This window comes from Sus scrofa, chromosome 3 (genome assembly GCF_000003025.6).
Source record: "Sus scrofa isolate TJ Tabasco breed Duroc chromosome 3, Sscrofa11.1, whole genome shotgun sequence".
In the NCBI taxonomy this organism is placed as follows: domain Eukaryota; kingdom Metazoa; phylum Chordata; class Mammalia; order Artiodactyla; family Suidae; genus Sus; species Sus scrofa.
Genome location: NC_010445.4, coordinates 10,973,868 through 10,991,886, shown reverse-complemented (window position 1 = coordinate 10,991,886; position 18,019 = coordinate 10,973,868). Strand labels below are relative to the sequence as shown.

Genomic DNA, 18,019 nt, shown 5'->3' with positions numbered 1-18,019 from the left:
GGGGGCCGGGGCGGGGCCGGGCTGGCGCTGCGCAGCCGCGGGGCGGCCGCCGCGCATGCGGGGCTCACAGGGCTGCAGCCGGCGCCGCTGCCACTCCCGGGAGCATGAAGGACCGAACCCAGGAGCTCCGCACGGTGAGTCCGGCCCCTGCGCGGCGCCTCTTGCCGCTCGCGTCCAGCGCGCTGGTCGCTCTCTGCCCAGCTTCGGTGACAGCTGGGACGGCAGCCCCTGCGTCCCCGGCCAGGGTGGGAAGAAGCGGTGCCCAGCCGGGGACCGCGAATCTTCTCCGGGTCCCGCCCCTCGGACCCACTGGGGTCACGGGCTCGCGTGAGCTCGGCTCCGATGGCCCGCGGGCTGGCGGCTGAAACCCGGGGTCCGGGATTAACTTTTCGGCGCCCCCTTGCTTTGGGGGGTCGGAGGGCTATTCTCGGATATAAGTGGCGGGACAGAAGCCTGGCCTTCTCCCTGCTCTGCGGAGCCGGTCCCGTCTTGGTCTCCCCAGGGTGTCTCCTCACTGACCCTCCTGTCCCCTCCTCCATTATAGACAGATGGGACTGGTGGGAAGGGGCCGAGAGCAGTCCCCTGCCCAGAGCCCCGCTGCAGGGCGCGCTGCGGAAACCGGGCGGTGGGGTGGGGCCGGGCTCCTCCAGCGGACGCTGTCTCGCCGGGCGCTTGCCGCTCGCTGCCCCCATCACCTCCCATCACCTGTAGCTCCCATCACCTGTGGCTCCCCACCCGGTGGCGATGGGCATCTGCTGCCCGCCCTAGTCCGAGAGGGATCAGACCCGCTCCCAGTCTTTTTCTGGCTTATGGGCAGCCCGGGCCGGCGTTTCCAGACCCTTCCAGGGTTCCCTGGTCTGATTCCGACCTGAACCTATTTTTCCACCTGTGTTTCGGAGGCCCCTGGGGTGTGGCTTCTGGGGTGGGGTTTGGATAGGGGGAGTAGAAGGATGCGCAAAGGTACCTAGTCAGAGCCCGCTTCTCCCAGTCCTGACAGAGATCCCTGCCACCCTCTCCTTCTCAGCAAGCCCCCCCTCTCCCCTGGCCTTAGCCATTTACCAGAATGTTTGCACTTCTGCCCTTAGAGATGGCCATCCTCGGGCACCTGTGGGGGGCAGTGAAGGAAATGAAACCTGTCTGTGGGGAGGGGGGCATCAGGGCTCTAGACCAGGCTGAGACTCCTCAGATGCTCTGGCTGACCTCTCTGCTGGCTCCTGGTCTCTGGGAAGAGGGGGCCCTAGCTCACTGCCTCCCCAGAACCCTTACTCTGCTGCCCAGCTTAGAGCCAGCAATCTGGGTCCCCTTATATGGAGAGTTCCAGGTGTCCTTTGGGCTTTTGATCCCATTGCTTGTCCTTTCTGCCCATAGGTTTTCTGCACTTGTGCCTGGGTCTCCCTGTTAGAGTCTTGTCTCCTAGGCATCCCGGGGCTGCAACCCGTGCTGTCCTGCCTCCATCTCCCCATTGCTCAGCTGCCAGCCCCCACTCTCCCGTCAGACCTGTGTTATTCCTGGCTGAGTGCCCAGCCCCCAGGGTAAACCCCACGAGGTTCCAAAGGAAGAAGATGGCCCCTAATGTCATATATGGTGTCTAAACACTTCCCCCACCAGCTTTTGTGGTTGCCCTCAAGTTTCCTGTGCTTGACTGAGTCAGAAGGAGTGTTGTTATCTTGGCGATGAATGGCCGTGTGGTGGATTTGCTGGTGTCTGGGTGCCTGGTGCGTCAGACAAGAGTGTTTGTGGGAACCAGGTGGTCAAGGGGAACACAGTCTTTTGCACCTGACATCCTCTGGCTCGTCAGCTTCCTCCCTTCTGCTGCAGGGGAAACTGAGGCACAAGAGAGCAGAGCTGGCCTGGTAGATCAAGTGGGATGGTAGAAAGGGGCTTGGCCTAGTCCTAAAAACAGTCATACTTAAACCTGGCTGAGATCTAAAGTCTCAGAGAGCTTGGGCTGTAGGGAGCTTGAACCCAGGTCTTTGCTGTGATGTGCGTCTGTGATTTCCCCCCTTTCCACTGCCCAACACACACACACACACACTCACACACACACACACACACACACACACACACACACACTCACTCGCCAGAGTGGTGAGGCCTGGATTCTCTAAAAATAAACTGAGGCTTCCTCTCCAGACACCTCCCCACCCAAGGCACTGGGCACACATGCAGCCTCGCGGGTCAGCTGGCAGGAGCCCACAGTGCGGGGAACAGATAAGTCTCGGGGGGCTGCCGTTCCCACAAGTCCCTCTCTGGGCTGCATAGGTTCCCGTCCATGAAGCAGAGGAAGGAAAACCTAAAACCCAGCTTCTCAGGGCAAGAGGGGTAGTTATAGGTCTCTTGACTCTGACTCCATATTTGGGGGAGACCTAGAACCCCAGGAACCAAAATAACCAGGAATAGAGAGGCCAGTGCTGGCTGGCTCGACAGGATGGTGCTTGGGCCAGCCACTTGTGCCACCCCCAACCGGCTCTCCCTCCTCCCCCTCCTCCTCCTTCCCCACCCAGCGCCACCACATTTGGAAGGCGAAGGGAGCTTATTTATAAAAGTCACACTTGGGGAAGGAGCTGGCGCGTTTCCTCAGCACCGCAGGCCAGGCCCAGCCCTCCAGCCTTCATCTCCTATGGAGCTGATCTTCTCACGAAGGGGGAGAATGAGGGGCTCATCAGGGGGCAGGGCGGGGGCCTCTGTGCCCTCAACAGCCTCAGAGATCAGAAGGGAAGCCTGGAGGCTTAAGAGGGGCGAAGACTTGTGTGACCAGTCATACAACCAGGGAGACTTTGGGGTCAAGATGTCCCCAGGCAGCCCCACCTGGCCTGCATCTGCCTCCTTCCCCCAGTTCAGAGGCCTCCCTGGTTTTCTTTCTGAGAACTTGTCAGAGCTGCCCCGCCCCCCGCCCCCATCCCCTGAGGGCCCAGAATGGTGTTTCTGTACATGCTGGGCCATATGGAACAGAGGGGACCTGCGGCAGGAGCCAGAGGACAGAGGGAGGAGGGAGAGTGGGGCAGCCAGACCCTGGAAAAGCCTTCCTGGAAGAAGAGCACTTGGGATGGCCCAGAAGGGCTTGGATTTGCATGGGAGAAGGGTGGATGGTCCAGAAGGAGGGACCAGTGTGAGTAAAGGCAGAGGGGCTGGGATGCCCAACCGAGGGAGGATGGTGGGTGGGCCCAACACCTGGTGGAGAGCAGGGCCCAAGCAACTGGACAGCCAGCAGGCCTGGGTGGGGAAGCCCAGGGACGCCCTCTGCCACCAGGTCTCCTTCTCTCACTCACTGCTGGGAAGAGACTGGGGTTCCCAGGGCAACAGCAGGCAGGCTGGTGCCTTAACCTGTCCATGCAGTGGAGCCAGCCAGCTTCGTCCCACAGAGCAGAAGAAATGGGTGTAAGAATAGACCCAGGGTAGGGACCCCCCTTCCTTCCTTCCTATCACCTCCTTGGGGTTTCCTAAAAAAAGAAAAAAAAAAAAAGGATTTGGGCACATGTTCAGCTAAGGTACAGGTGGCCTCCAGGGACCATATAGTCCAACCTCCTGATTTACAAAGTGGGAAAATCGAGGTCCAGAAAGGGCCCAGGATTTATCCAAGGTCCCACAGAGCCCAGAGGGAAGCAGAGCCCAGCCTCTCCCCATGCCCTGAAGCTGCCTCCCTGAGCGGCTCTGGGGCCCCTTCTAAGGGCTAACCAGAGCAGGGATCTGGTGGAAGGGGGATGCAGGATGGAGAAAGGGGGAGGGTCAGAGGGAGAGCCCTCTCTTCCTGGAAACCTGGCCTGGCCACTTGCACACCCCTGACTCAGCTCTGGGCCCCTCTGCTCTGGTGATGTTGGCTTTGATTAGTCATTAAAAAGAAGGGGAAAAAATTGCCTTCGAGGCAGACACCAGCAACTTCTGCTCCAGCAGGAATGAATCAACTGTGCCTGCTGGCCTGCTGCCATCCCCCGGGACCAGCCTGGAGGATGGCAGGACGCCGTACCTCCTGGAGGACTCACACTCTTATTTCTAGGAAGGTGTCCTGGAGCCTCTGACTGCAGAGACCGTCAGGGCTGTGCACCAGGTGGTTCTAGCAGGTCTAGGGGCATCTCCTCTCTCCCCTGTTCCAACAGATCACTGCGGTGGGGGTGGTACTCAGTCACTCCCACCCTGCCCAGCTTTCCTGACTGTGCAGGCTGGAGGTGATGAGGCCAGAGCTGAGACAGCCAGCCAGCCGGCCAGAGAGGAGGGGGACCAGACCAGTGGTTCTCAATCCTGGGGGGCTTACAAAAAACTTAACCTCAGAGTTCCTGTTGTGGCTTAGTGGGTTAAGAACCCAGCATAGTGTCCGCAAGGATGTGGGTTTGATCCTTGGCCTCGCTCAGTGGATTAAGGATCCAGCATTGCTGTAAGCTGTGACGCAGGTCACAGACATGGCTCGGATCCCGCGTTGGCTGTGGCGGAGGCCAGCAGCTGTAGCTCCAATTCGACCCCTAGCCTGGGAACTTCCATATGCCATGGGTGCAGCCCTGAAAAGAAAAGAAAAAACTTGAAGTTCCTGTCGAGGCTCAGTGGTTAGCGAATCTGACTAGGAACCATGAGGTTGCGGGTTTGATCCCTGTCCTTTCTCAGTGGGTTAAGGATCCACCGTTGCTGTGAGCTGTGCTGTAGGTGGCAGATGCAGCTTGGATCCCGCATTGCTGTGGCTGTGGCGTAGGCCAGCAGCTACAGCTCCGATTAGACCCCTAGCCTGGGAACCTCCATATGCCTCGGGAGTAGCCCTAGAAATGGCAAAAAGCCAAAAAGCCAAAAAAAAAAAAAAAAAAGAAAAAAGAAAAAAAACTTTACCTCACCAGCCCCACCCCCACATCATTCTCATTCGGTCTAGAAGTTGGTTTTTTTGATTGTTATTTTGTAAATTTTTTTTTTTTTTTTTTTTTTTTTAGGACTGCACCTGTGACATATGAAGGTTTCCAGGTTAGGGGTGGAATCGGAGCTTCAGCTGCCGGCCACGGCCACAGCCACAGCCAAGCCATGTCTGTGACCTACACCACAACTCGCAGCACCACAAGATCCTCAACCCACTGAGCAAGGCCAGGGATCGAACCTGCATCCTCATGGATACTAGTTTGATTCATTTCTGCTGTGCCACAATGGAAACTCCCTAGAAGCTGTTTTTTTTTTTTTTTTAAATCCCCCCAAAGGATTGGTGCTGAACCAGGGCAGTGCTGAGCCGGGCGGAGAACCGCTGAAGGATGAGTTAAAAACACCAGGACAAATCAGATGTTGGATGTGAGAGGAGGGTGGGGATGCCCCTGGTTTCTGACCTGGGGGCTCTTGAGAACTGGGGATTCTGAGCAGGGAGGTTCAGAGGAGGAGGTTCAGAGGAAGGGACTCAGGAGAAAGGAGTGGAACTTTCTGGCGAGGTGGCAGGCAGGGTGCCCATATGATGGTGGGTTTGTGCAGAAGACATTTGAACTTTTTTTTTTTTTTTTTTTTTTTTTTGGTCTTTTTGCTATTTCTTGGGCCACTCCCGCGGCATATGGAGGTTTCCAGGCTAGGGGTCGAATTGGAGCTGCAGCCACCAGCCTACGCCAGAGCCACAGCAACTCTGGTCCGAGCCGTGTCTGCAACCTACACCACAGCTCACGGCAACGCCGGATCGTTAAGCCACTGACCAAGGGCAGGGACCGAACCTGCAACCTCATGGTTCCTAGTCGGATTGTTAACCACTGCGCCACGACGGGAACTCCCATTTGAACTTTTGAGCTTGTTACTGCCCCCAGGACTCAGCTGCTGCCTCTCTAGTCCCCAGCTGCAGTCCAGCACTCCTTCCAAAGCTGTGACTGCCACTCAGAAAAGGTGGGCAGATTCCCAAGGGGCCTGGGGCCTGATCATTCACGGCTTTGGCCTAGATGTGGATGAAGTTGAAGGGGCAGCAGAGACATAAGCCATCAGATTCTCAGAAACTGCAACAAGGCTCAGAACAGATGAAGAAACAGGAAAAAGATCCTTCACCTGAGCTCAAAATCCAACTGAGTAAATAGGGTAGGAAAGGGCTTGGGGCTTTCCTTGGCGGGAAGTGCTGTATGATCACTTCAGTGATCTTTGGTTGCATGAACAGAGGTAGATGGTGTAGAAAGAGGAAGGTGATGGGTCAGCTCTTTGGCAGCACTCAGACTATAATCAGCAGCATATTCAGTTTGTATTCTGTATCGCTGGAGAAGACAGGCTGAGTGGAACAAGTCTGGGGCAGGGGACTGCAATTTGGGGCCCCTGGGAAGGATCTGAAGGGGAGGGAGTGGTTGGCTTGAGAAGAACAACCCAGGGAGGATGTGGACACCACCTTCAGATGTCTGGCAGGCTGCCCAGGGAGAGGGCTCAGACCCCAGGAAGAGGAAGGACTTTCTAGCAACTGGGGCTGCCTCAGATAGGCAGACCTGCCTGGGAAGGCAGTGAGCTCTCCATAACTAGAGGTGTGAAAGCTGAGGCTAGAAACTGTGGCCAAGGTGACTTCAGATCCTGTAGGGCTTGAGTCTGAGGCTGCGGCTCCAGCAGGGCTGTGCACAGGGTGTGGGGAACCAGAGGAGCGAAATATGGAAGCTGGGGAGCTGAGGAAGGCAGCTGAGGAGGGTGGCATCTATGGCTGAGGAGACTGTCTGCTTCACGGAATCCAGACTGCAGGCAGAGGGGACCGCGTAGGGCCAGCAGGGAGGATGGTGGGTAAATTGTAGGGGCAGGGAGATGGTTGCAGGTGGGATCAGATTTCAGGCTGGGGCAGTGCCATGAAGAAGAGGGGTGAGGAGGAAGAAGCCATAAGACTTGGAGCCACCGCTGGTTTGACCAAGGCAGTGAGGTCATGCCCGAAACCCTCCGGTTGTCGGAGAGCAGGGAGGAGGGTGTGGCATCTCTCCAGCCTCCCTCTGTTGGAGGAGCTACCTGAGTCCTGCCTCTGTCCTCAGTCCTGCCTGCAGGTTGAGCTGGCCTGGAGAAGGTAAGTCTGCTTCACAGATGGGCAAGCTGAGGCCCAGAGAGGGACCTCAGCCCCCGGCTTCCTGCAGTAACTCTCATCTCTGGCAACTCAGGCACCCTTGTCTTTGGCTCAAGCTGATCATTACTCTAGAAGGGAAGGGAGCTGGAAAAATTCGCCTGCTTCTTCCCATCTACCCCTCTTCTCCTCCGGCACCAGAAGGATAGAGGAGCCAGGTCTCTGAATGGCAGGAACTCCTGAGGCCACTTCCCAACCTGGCAGGCTGCCGGGAGGGGGCCCAGCCCTCCTCCAGGCTGCACCCTGTCTCACTTTCCCTGGAGAGTGCTCCTCTGGCTCGGCTCCTGGGCCTGCGTGGTGCAAAGTGTGGAGATGGCTCCTAGATTCTCTGTGGCTATGGCGGGGGGGCGGGGGGGGGGAGCTTGGTGGGAGGATGGGGGCCACCTGGCGGCAGCCACAGGCACTTGTGGGAGCGAGGATTTATTTTAGCTGCTGGGGGAGGAGGTGTGATCTCCTGATGAGAGGGGCCGCCTCCATAAAGCTCCCAACCAACCCCCTCTCATGCTTGGTCCCCCTTTGGTGGGATAGTGGGACCCTGGGAGCCCAGAGGCCACGGCCTTTTACGGAACATGCTGGGCCTCCCCACCCGTTCTCAGCCAGCCATCCCTGTCTGCATTTCATAGAGGAGCAAGCAGATCCAGAGGGGACGTCCCTCCGCCTGTCAGTGTCTGTGCTGGACCCTGAACCCTGCCCCGCCCAGCCTCCCTGTCCCCTCAGCCTCCACCTGCCTCCATCCTCAACAGGGAGCATGGAGGTGCGGGGGGTGCCTCCTCCCTGTGGGGCGCTGAGAAATGAAGAGGCATGACTGAACCCAAGACTCCCAGTCTCGGGTGACTGCCCTGGCCAGGGCGGTGGACAGGGACCTTGTCCTTGCCAGCAGAGTGGGCCGACTCCAGGTGTGGGGTGGACAGTAATGAGCGAGGCTGGCATGCCAGGAAGTCAGAGGTGTCATTACCCCCCACCCCCTGATGGGCCAGCTTTTGTACTGCTGTTCCTGGGACCATGGGGCGGGACCTGCACCTGTGGCTGAGGCCTAAGGCGGGCCCCGAGCCAAGTGGCAACATGAGTGGCCTCTTGGGCCTGCCAGACCTGCTCTGGGCCTGGAAGGAAAGAGAATCAAGATCAATGTCAAGACCGACAAGAAGGAAGTTCCCCATGTGGCTCAGCAGGTTAAGAACCCGACTAGTATCCATGAGGATGCGAGTTCGATCTCTGACCTCGCTCAGTGGGCTCAGGATCCAGCGCTGCCATCAGCTGTGATGTAGTCGCAGACACAGCTCAGATCCAGTTGCTGTCTGTGGCTGTGGTGTAGGCTGCCGGCTGCAGCTCCAGCAAGGAGAGTTCCCCAGGCGATCTGAGGGATCAAGGCTGGCATGTCACAGAGCGCCCCCCACAGGGTGGTAACTCCCAGGCCTGCCTGTGTGCTGTGGGGATGGCCTGTATCTGAGCCATCCTACCTTTTGGCAGGAGAGTGTTGGTGGTGCCCAGCCCCCCCCCATGGCCCTCCCCACAGAGGGAGCTAGGGAACTCCTGGCAGCCTGTCTCGGGCAGTGTCTGTGAGTTGTGGCCAGTGGCCTAGCCCCTGGAGGGCCTCCTCAGCTGCACCTTGCGGAGAGAGGACCCCAGGCCTATGGGGCAGAGGAGGCAGCCGAGCAAGGGAAGGAGTACCCAGCGTGGAGGTGGACACTTACTTGGCTCTGTCACCAAACTGACTGGCAAGTCCTTGCTCCATAATCCTGCTGGGACCTCAGTGGTCCCCCAGGTCTCAGACGTGTCCCTGCCGAGGGGATGGAGGGGCGGTGGTTGGGCCCTGGACCTGCTGTATGTGGATGCTGGGCAGTCCAGGGTCCCAGGCCCAGTGGGACCCAGTGGTCCTACCACCGTCTGCTCACGGCTGCACACCATCCATGCAGGCCAAGGACAGCGATGATGATGATGACGTCACTGTCACCGTGGACCGAGACCGCTTCATGGATGAGTTCTTCGAACAGGTGGGAGCCGCACACCCGCCTCTCCCCAAACACCAGCAGACCTGGGGTGGCCATGTCTCACCTCCGAGCCAGGCCTGGGGCTCTCGCCCACTGTGCCTGGCTCAGCAGCTCACAGGAGCCCATTAATGAGCCCCTTTGGAGGGTGAATAGACTGAGTCTCAGAGGGGAGCCAAGTTTGGGGTTGCCCACTTCTCCCACCCCCACTCCAGTCTAGAAGGATCCTTGGGGCACCCCCACACACACACACCTCCTATCTGAAGCCTGGCCCCGACCTCTGGCCCTCCTCTGGGCAAGCCCTCAGCTGGAGAAGCCCTCTCCCTGGATTCGCCTCCTGACAGCCTCGGTCCGCAGGTGGAGGAGATCCGCGGCTTCATTGACAAGATCGCGGAGAACGTGGAGGAGGTGAAGCGGAAGCACAGCGCCATCCTGGCCTCCCCCAACCCTGACGAGAGTGAGTGGGTGGGCATGAGGGGCTCCACAGGCCTCTGGGAAGGCGCTGCTGCCCGGAGGGATGCTCATTGCTGGTGGCTGAGGGGTGCCTGGGCCTGGCCAGGGGGCAGGGCTCCCCTGGAAGCCTCAGGAAACACAGCTGTCCCCTCTGGGGTGGGGGGTCAGTGCCCAGTATCACCTGCAAGGTGCCTGGTGGGAGGGGTGGGGCCAGGCAGCTGCCCTGCCCTCCCCAGGTACAGCAGCCTGGGGACTCTGGGAAGGAGCTGCCTTGGATCAATTGGAGGCCCCTCGGCCCAGCCCCTCCCTTTGCCTCGCTCCCAGGGGAGCAGATGGCAGCTCTGAGGCATCCGCACTGTGGGAGGGCAAACCGGCCAACAGGCAGTTTCCGGAAAAAGCTGGCAGTCCTGGCGCTTGGCCACTGGTACCCCGGAGCCGGGCATTCTCAGGACTCCAGGAAGTCACCTCTCCCTCTGTACAGGGAGCCTGTGTGTGTCTGCAGTTCACTCTGTCCCCACATGGGTCCCCCTGATCTGGCTGTCACAATTCCCATGGAGGTGTTGATGACTGCACGAATCCGGGCCAGGCTGGTGATGCAGGCCCGTGATCCCCCTCCCCTGGGGGGCCCCGCCTCAGCCCCAGGGAGGTAGTTCCAGGGCCGGGCCCCAGGCCAGCCACCTGGACTCCTCAGACCGGGAGTGTGCACAGCCTGTTCTTACAGCTTACTCACCTCCTTTCTCCTTTCTCCAGCTCCTTGGAAGGTGCCAGCCTGTGGGGCCCAATGACAAAGCACGTGGGTGGGTCCAGCTGCTGCCCAGGCACTCATGGGGAGGGGCCCAGGCACCTAGGGCTTGATTTCGTTCTTGGCTTCAGCATTGCCTTCCTATCAGTGGCCTCTCAGTCCAAACCCGGGCATCCTTGAGCACCCAGAATAAATCTTTCCATGGCCCCAAAGTGTGCTTGAACCTGAGGCCAGTGCCACAACGACCAAGCCCAGTGGCAGGCCCTTGGAAGGCAAGATGAGCCAGGTGGGAGCTGGAAGGGGTGGAAAGGGTAGGTGGGACCTCCGCGAGCAGCGCGTACATCCAGCTCAGTCACCACGTCAGCATGCTTTGCCCCCCCGCCAGAGGTTTATCTGAGGCAGCGCATATGACGTGGTTTCTGTGTGTCTGGGTCAGTGCGTGTTCCTGGTGGGTCACTCCTGCTGAGGCTCAGAAGGGGGCTGACTGTGGGGTGAGGCTCTAAAGAGCTAGAGTTGGCCTCTCACCTGCTGAAAGGTGGGGCAGGTGGGGGTGGGGTGATAGCTGCCCAGCTCCCCCAGCCTTGGCTCCCTTGTGCCACCTTCATCATGTGTCATTAGTGACCAGTTCAGAATCGCCACCCATGAGCTGAGCAGTCGAGACCCAGCTGATGGTCGCTGGTGTGGGCTAATGGGCACTCCCAGGGGGAGGGGGCTCCCCATTGAGGGTTCTTGGGCAGAGGCGGAGTAGAGCGGATGTCACAAGGAAAGCTGGCAGTAAGCGGGGGGCTTTCCTGGGCCATGTCTTGCTCTGCCTTTCTGGGGGCTGCCATCCGGACTGGGCTATTTTGGGTCTGAGCAAAAGAGGCTGAGACGTCAGAGCAGCTGGTAACCGAGTTTTCCTTTGTTCCTACGAAGGAGGCGCCCTCCTCCGCTCTTGGAAGCCCCTCACTCCACCTCACTCACAATTCCACAGTTCCACTTGGGAAGTGGCCCCCACCTGATGGGCCACTGTCATCGTCCTTCTTGAGTCCCCTATGGGAGAAGCCCCAGCCCCAGAAGCAAGCGGAGGGTGGATGAGGAAGACTTCAGCCAGGTTCCTCCAAGGGATGCAGGCGTGAGGGGTGGCCCTGAGGCTGGGCTCCACCCGGCCCCAGAGGCAAACAGCCATTTTGCGCTGCTTTGCCAGCCAACCCCTTGCAGGGAGTGGGGTGACCTGGGCATCCCCATTGCCTCTGCCAGCTTTAGGGGGATGGTTCCAGTTGGAACAAGTGCCGGAAACTATGCCACTGCCCTCCCCCAACTTCACCCTCCCATGGGCCCAGCTGCCTGCTACCTCCAGAGCGGCCCACCTCTTCGAAGCTCTTATCCCAGCCCCGGCCCCCAGGGCAGGTGCCTCCAGTTTCTGTCCACCTGCGGGGCACTCAGCAATTGGCCGTCACTGAGCTCAGCGCCTGGGGCAGGCGGTGACTAGAACAGGGTCTGCTCCCCCAGGGTGCTTGATGGAGGGCTGGCTTCCCCTCCTTGCGCCCTGGCCCCATCAGCCCATTGGCTGGATGCTCACCCCCATGAGCCACCAGGTAGCGCTAGGTGAGCCCCGCACCCCCACCTCCGACTCAGGCAAGTACCAAGTGAATGTTCCCAGTGCCAACTCCAGCATCGCCAGCTGTTCCGCAATGATTTCTGCCTTAAATTTAGACCCATCTGTTATCTGCAGGGGGTGGGGGGGAGCCAGCAAAGGAGGAAGGGAGGCTTCTTGGGAGGCAGCACGAGAGGGGGTGAGGCTGCAGCTGGAGCAGCAGGCAGAGCCTTAGCCAGGGCACGAGGGGAGACCCAGATCTGCCCAGAGCCCCCCTTGGGCCCCAGCCTGAACATCAGGCAGGGGGAGTCCAGAGGACTCCCTGTCACGGCTTCTACCTCCCCAGAGACGAAGGAGGAGCTGGAGGAACTCATGTCTGACATAAAGAAGACCGCAAACAAAGTTCGCTCCAAGTTGAAGAGTGAGTCTGGGCTCCAGGCCTTGCCTGGGATGTGGGGAGCACGCAGCCCGTGGGGTTTCACTGACTAAGGGGGACACTGGGTCTTGCTGTCCTTTGTGAGGGCTCCATCATGTGCCATTTGCTCAGCAACTACCTGGCAAGGCCTGTCTGTGCTGGCTCTGGACTGGGCCTTGGGACACGTGCCTCGGGCTCCGTCCAGAAAATGTTCCACTCTGGGCACTGTCCCCCACCTCAGCTAAAGAGAGTTAAAGAGTGGCCAGCACTGCCTGGTCCCATGCAGGAGCCCTAGAATCCATGGCCTAGGGGTCATGTGCCCAGCAGGAGGTGGCCGGCCACCTGCCCCTGCCCACCTTGGGCATGGCCCCTTGTTTGGTGCACAGCCTTCCTGAGCAGGAGAAAGACAGAGTGGGCCTGAGCCACCAGGCCTAGCATGTAGTAGGTGCATGCATGCACACAGCTTTGTGTGCATATAGGCCTGGAATGCATCATGCCTGGAAGGGCCCTTGTTGGCTCCTCCTCCATCAGTGCCCAGACCTCTTCCTCTGCTTCCTGTGTGACCCCACTCACCAGACAACACAAGTTCCCCATGGTGGGGTGGGGGCCGGGGGGCACTGAGCCAGACCCTGGGTGTGGGTGTGGGGGGAAGCAGCGGTGAATAGGGCAGGTTATCAGCAGCCGTCTGTTGCCCAGGCATCGAGCAGAGCATCGAGCAGGAGGAAGGCCTGAACCGTTCTTCCGCTGACCTGAGAATCCGAAAGACACAGGTGTGGGCTGGGCCCCTGGGACGGGCAGCGCGTGCACCTGGGGCTCTGGGGCCCTGTGGGGCAGAGCCTGACACCTGCACCCCCATTTGGGTCCCCAGCACTCCACGCTGTCCCGGAAGTTTGTGGAGGTGATGTCGAATACAACGCCACCCAGTCTGACTACCGCGAGCGCTGCAAGGGCCGCATTCAGAGGCAGCTGGAGATCAGTAAGATGAGGGGGGCGGGGCGGGGGCGGGGTCACGGTGAGAGAACGGCGCGGAGCGGCTGCTGACCACCCTGGGGAGGTCCTGGTTCAGTGTGACCCCTGCTCGCAGCCGGCCGGACCACGACGAGCGAGGAGCTGGAAGACATGCTGGAGAGCGGGAACCCGGCCATCTTTGCCTCGGGGGTGAGTGTGCACCCTTCCAGCCACAATCCCTCCCACCAGGGACCTGGGTGTGTGTGCAGAGTGCTAGATCTGGGCAGTGTTCAGACACAGTCCCCTGTGAGGCAGGTTTTAGAGACGAGAAGGCTGAGTCCCAGAGAGGGGAAGGGACCAGGCAGAGGTCACATAAATGTTAGGGCCAAAGGGGACGTTAAGACCCGCCTCCTGGTTCCTCCCAGTGGGTCTGCTTCCTGGCTGCCCCTGCTCCTTCACCAGGGGCTAGGGGCTCCTTCCGCCAGCCTCAGGACCTTTTGCCCCTCCCGGAGGACATTCAGGTGAAGCTCCATGCTCTACCAAGCAGGGGGCGCTTACTGAAAGAGGTGGCACATGGGCAGGGGAGGCAGCTTAGGCACGTGGTTCTGGGATGGGGGGTGGTCAGCTTATTTAGTGTGGGAGGAAGAACAGGAGAAGAGGGACAGGAGAAGGCCTAGGTCCTTGGGGCAGTCCTCTTGGGCTCCTACAACACTGGTGGGAAGAACTCCCTCTCAGCAGCTGCTGTTGGCAAGCACGGGGGGAGAGTGTTAGTAGCCCAGTGTTGCAGGTAGAACTCTACAGGTAGGAGGAAACCGGTTCTCAGAGAAATTAAGTAACAGCTGGTAAGAGCTGAGCAGGAAGTGAGGGGAGGGCTGCAGCTAAGAAAGAAGCCTCTGGCTCTGCTTCTAGGACCTTCTGCTCAGGTCACTACTCATCCCAGCTGCCTCTGCCCTTGGCCTCTTGCTGTCCTGGTCCCAGTCCCCATCCCACCCCCTTCTGTGTGTCCCTGGGTCCCAGCCCACTGTTCCCACCCCCCCAGATCATCATGGACTCCAGCGTCTCGAAGCAGGCCCTGAGCGAGATTGAGACGCGCCACAGTGAGATCATCAAGCTGGAGAACAGCATCCGGGAGCTGCACGACATGTTCATGGACATGGCCATGCTCGTGGAGAGCCAGGTGTGTGCCCGGGGCCCCACGGCCTCTCCCCGACGACCCCCAGCAGCACCCCGGCTGCACTAACCCTGCCCTTTCTGCCCGCCACGCTGCCCTACCTGGGAGGGATCGAGTCTTCAGGTAACTAACCACGCACTGTTGTAACTGCCTCCAGGGTCCTGCTCCCCAGAAGGACCCTCTGCATGGCTCTGCTTGGCCCCCGGGGAACCCCAGGCCCTGCATGGCCCTTCCCACCTCCACCCAATCTTGTCCTGGCTTGTTGGCCAGCTCTTGGTCATGTGGGCACTGTGGATGGGCACATCCCTAGGACAGCTGAGAGCCTGCTCCCGGCGCTGATGTTTGTTGGGTGAAAGGGCAGCATAAGTAAATGACACCAGGTGCTCAGGAGATGTTGGGAGGTGGCAGTGTGACAGAGCAGTGATTCTCAAACTTGAAAGCTCCCAGGAGCCACTTGGAGGGCTTGTAAATTCCCCTGTTCCGGTCCCCATTCACAGAGATTGGTCGGTCAGGGTGGGGCCTCGTAAATTTGTATGCCTAACAAGATCAAGGGTGACGACGATGCTACTAGTCCAAGAGCCACCCTTAGAGTAATGCTCACTTTGGATGGGGTGCTCAGGGAAGGCCTCCCCAGGGACATGGTGTTTGAGCTGTGACTTCCTGGGGAAGAGTGAAGAGCTGGTCCAGGCAGAGGGACCAGCAACACCACAGTTCTGAAACCAGCAAGAGCCTGACTTACTTGAAGAGAAGCAGAAAGGCCGGCTGGCGGCAGGATCCCATGGGGAATTGGAGATGAGGGAGGCGGGGGTCCTCACAGAGGTGCTGGGTGTCTGGAGTCTCTTCTAGGTTGGAGGGTCTTAGGTGTGGGGGTGGCGTGGCCCAAGTCAGGCAGCAGGGGGGCTGTGAGGAGGTCACTACTGCTTTCATCAGGTGAGGGACCATGGTGATAGGGACACCAGTGGGAGCAGTGGACTTGGAGAGAGCAGTCAGCTGTGAACACGCTGCTGCTGGAGTCCTGTGGCTTCTGGGGGCTGCATGGACCAGACTGCAGGACCCCATGAGGGCTGTGGGACTGGGAAGGAGGGTCTTTTTTGCTTTTTAGGGCTGTACCTGCCGCATATGGAAGTTTCCAGGCTAGGGGTTGAATTGGAGCTGCAGCTGCTGGCCTACACCACAGCCACAGCCATGTAGGATCCAAGCCACGTGTGTGACCTAGACCACAGCTCATGGCAATGCTGGATCCTTAACCCACTGAGGCCAGGGATGGAACCGACATCCTCATGGGTGCTAGTCAGGTTCTTAACCTGCTGAGTCACAAGAGGAACTCCTGGGCAGGGGGGTCTTCAAAGTTGAAGAGCAAAGCCTGTTGAGGCTGGATGACGGGAGGATGGAGTGGGGGGGTTCACCATTGTCACTGTGGCCAGGCTCCACCCACCCATTGTCGCCCCCACCTTCCTCTGTCTAGCACCAGGGTCAGGGCTTCAGCTGAGCATCCTCTGCACGGTCCCCATGCCCTTGGCTGAGACTGCATGGCCAATTCCCGCCCCAGGATGGTTGTATTTTGGGGAGCTGCTCGGGGTGCCTGGTGTGAAGGGCCCAGGTGAGAAGCTGTACCCCCTCCCCTCACATCCCCCCTCTCTCTCACCTCAGGTTGCTTTCCCGAAATCCTGCCCTGGGCCCCCTCCCAACCCTGAGGGGGCCCTCTGGAGCTCGGGTGCCCCTGGCCGCACAGGGGGAGATGATTGACAGGATTGAGTACAACGTGGAACATTCGGTGGACTACGTGGAGAGGGCAGTGTCGGACACCAAGAAGGCCGTCAAGTACCAGAGCAAGGCTCGCCGGGTCAGTAGCCCCAAGTCTGCCCAAGCCCCCCCCCAGACACCGCCCCCCGCCCCGCACCAGCCCCTCCCCATTCTGCCTTGGCCCCGCCCCCAGCCTTTCCAGCCCTCATCGGAGGCCCCTCCCCCAAGCTCCGCCCAAAGGCTCCGCCTCCCTCCCTGTCCTCCTCCGGCGCCCTCTGAGCTGAGGTCTCCTTTTGCCTCCCTGCGCAGAAGAAGATCATGATCATCATCTGCTGTGTGGTCCTGGGCATCGTCATCGCCTCCACCTTTGGCGGCATCTTTGGCTAGAAACCGCCCCACCGGCCATTCGCTCCGGATGGTCCACCCCGAGGAGGCCCCCCTGGCAGCCACCACCTGGCTGGGGGCCCTCTCCTCCCTCCCCCAGACTGCTCCGTTCTCTGCCACAGGGGCCCTGCCCCACCCTGCCCTGAGCCGTCGTGTGCATGATCTTTGTGACAGTGTGCGTCTGTACAGAACAGGCAGGGGGGAGCCAGGCTGGGAAACCGCCAGCCGGGTGGGGCTGGGCCAGCAAGGGACAGACGCAGGCCCTGGCCCAGGCCTCCTTCGCCGCTGGGCAGGGCTGCCCTGAGTGGTTAGCCACGCTCCCCTTCCCTGCCTCCCCTCTGGCCTGGGGCCTGCCCTCTCCTGGCATCAGGGCTCTTGCCAGACCCCGACCTTGCCTCTTGCTGACCAGGCCATCTGCCCCATCCTGTGTCCTCTCCAGCTGTGCCCCTAAGCCGAGCCCCGAGGGCTGGGGACCAGCTGGCCACATGGTGCTGCTTTTCGGGTTAGAGGAGGGGTGGCCCTGAGAGACAGCCCAGCTCTAAGCCTCTAACAGCTGATCACTGCCAGGGAGGCTCAGGGTGCCGTGGCCAGGTGGCTTCTGGCCGTGTCAAGACCAGGCTTCCTTCCCTACCGTGGAGCAGTCCAGTAGGTCTTTGGCGGCCTTAGCCTCCCTTCCTACACTCCTGCAGCCCCAGGAGCAACCCCCTTGGGCTATGCCTGACCCCGGGTCACATTCTGCAAGGGGCTGACTGGTGCCTGGTCTGCAGCCGCTGTTGGAGCTAGTGAGGCAGAGCAGGCTCAGTCAGGCCTCTGTGCTGGCGAAGCCCACGGCCTGGGCCAGCCACTCTCCCCACAGGCCTCAGTCGGGTCCTCAAGCCATTGTATGTTGCATGTTTGGGACAGTGGTCCCTGCTCTCTTGTGCTCGAGAAGTCGACGTTACTTCTGGCCTGCCATCCTGTCCTGCCCTCACTGCCCCCACTGATGTGCCACGTGGGTGTCAGGTGTCTCAGACACAGTATTCAGCAGCCACCAGGAGGAAACCTCCCTCTTCCCACCATCTGGGGACTGAGGTCAGAAACAAGCCTCCACTCAAGACCCCTCTTCCTCGTTGACAGGCAAGGCGTGTGCCTGCGAGCGCATGCAGTAGGGAGGGGCCAGCTCTGTGCCCCTCCTTCCCTTGGCTTTGCTCTTGCCGGTGTCGGTGACCACCGTCCGTGCTGCCTTCTTGAACAGCAACTCCCCTCCCCCCACCCCTTCACCAAAGGTCTTGGTACAACCAGCGGCCCATTTTGTGAAGTTTTTATGTAGACTAAACATTTGTATCTGTACCATGTCTTGTCTCTAGTTCGGGTTTTTTTTTTTTTGCCCTTTTTAGGGCCGCTCCTGCAGCATATGGAGGTTCCCAGGCTAGGGGGTCTAATCAGAGCTGTAGCCTCTGGCCTACACCACAGCCACAGCAACATGGGATTCAAGCTGCGTCTGCGACCTACACCACAGCTCACAGCAACACTGGATCCTTAACCCTCTGAGCGAGGCCAGGGATCAAACCTGCAACCTTATGGTTCCGAGTTGGATTCGTTAACCACTTCGCC

At 59.9% G+C, this 18,019-nt stretch overlaps 1 protein-coding gene across 1 annotated transcript; it reads left to right on the top strand.

Annotated features, from left to right (window-relative positions):
- STX1A (syntaxin 1A) lies at window positions 41-17,760 on the top strand. The gene is given in 11 exon segments (XM_003124422.5): window positions 41-134; window positions 8,923-9,000; window positions 9,352-9,451; window positions 12,112-12,186; window positions 12,877-12,950; window positions 13,049-13,082; window positions 13,085-13,156; window positions 13,265-13,338; window positions 14,168-14,305; window positions 16,032-16,142; window positions 16,352-17,760. Coding segments are annotated over 11 exon segments (864 nt in total). The 5' UTR covers window positions 41-104; the 3' UTR covers window positions 16,430-17,760.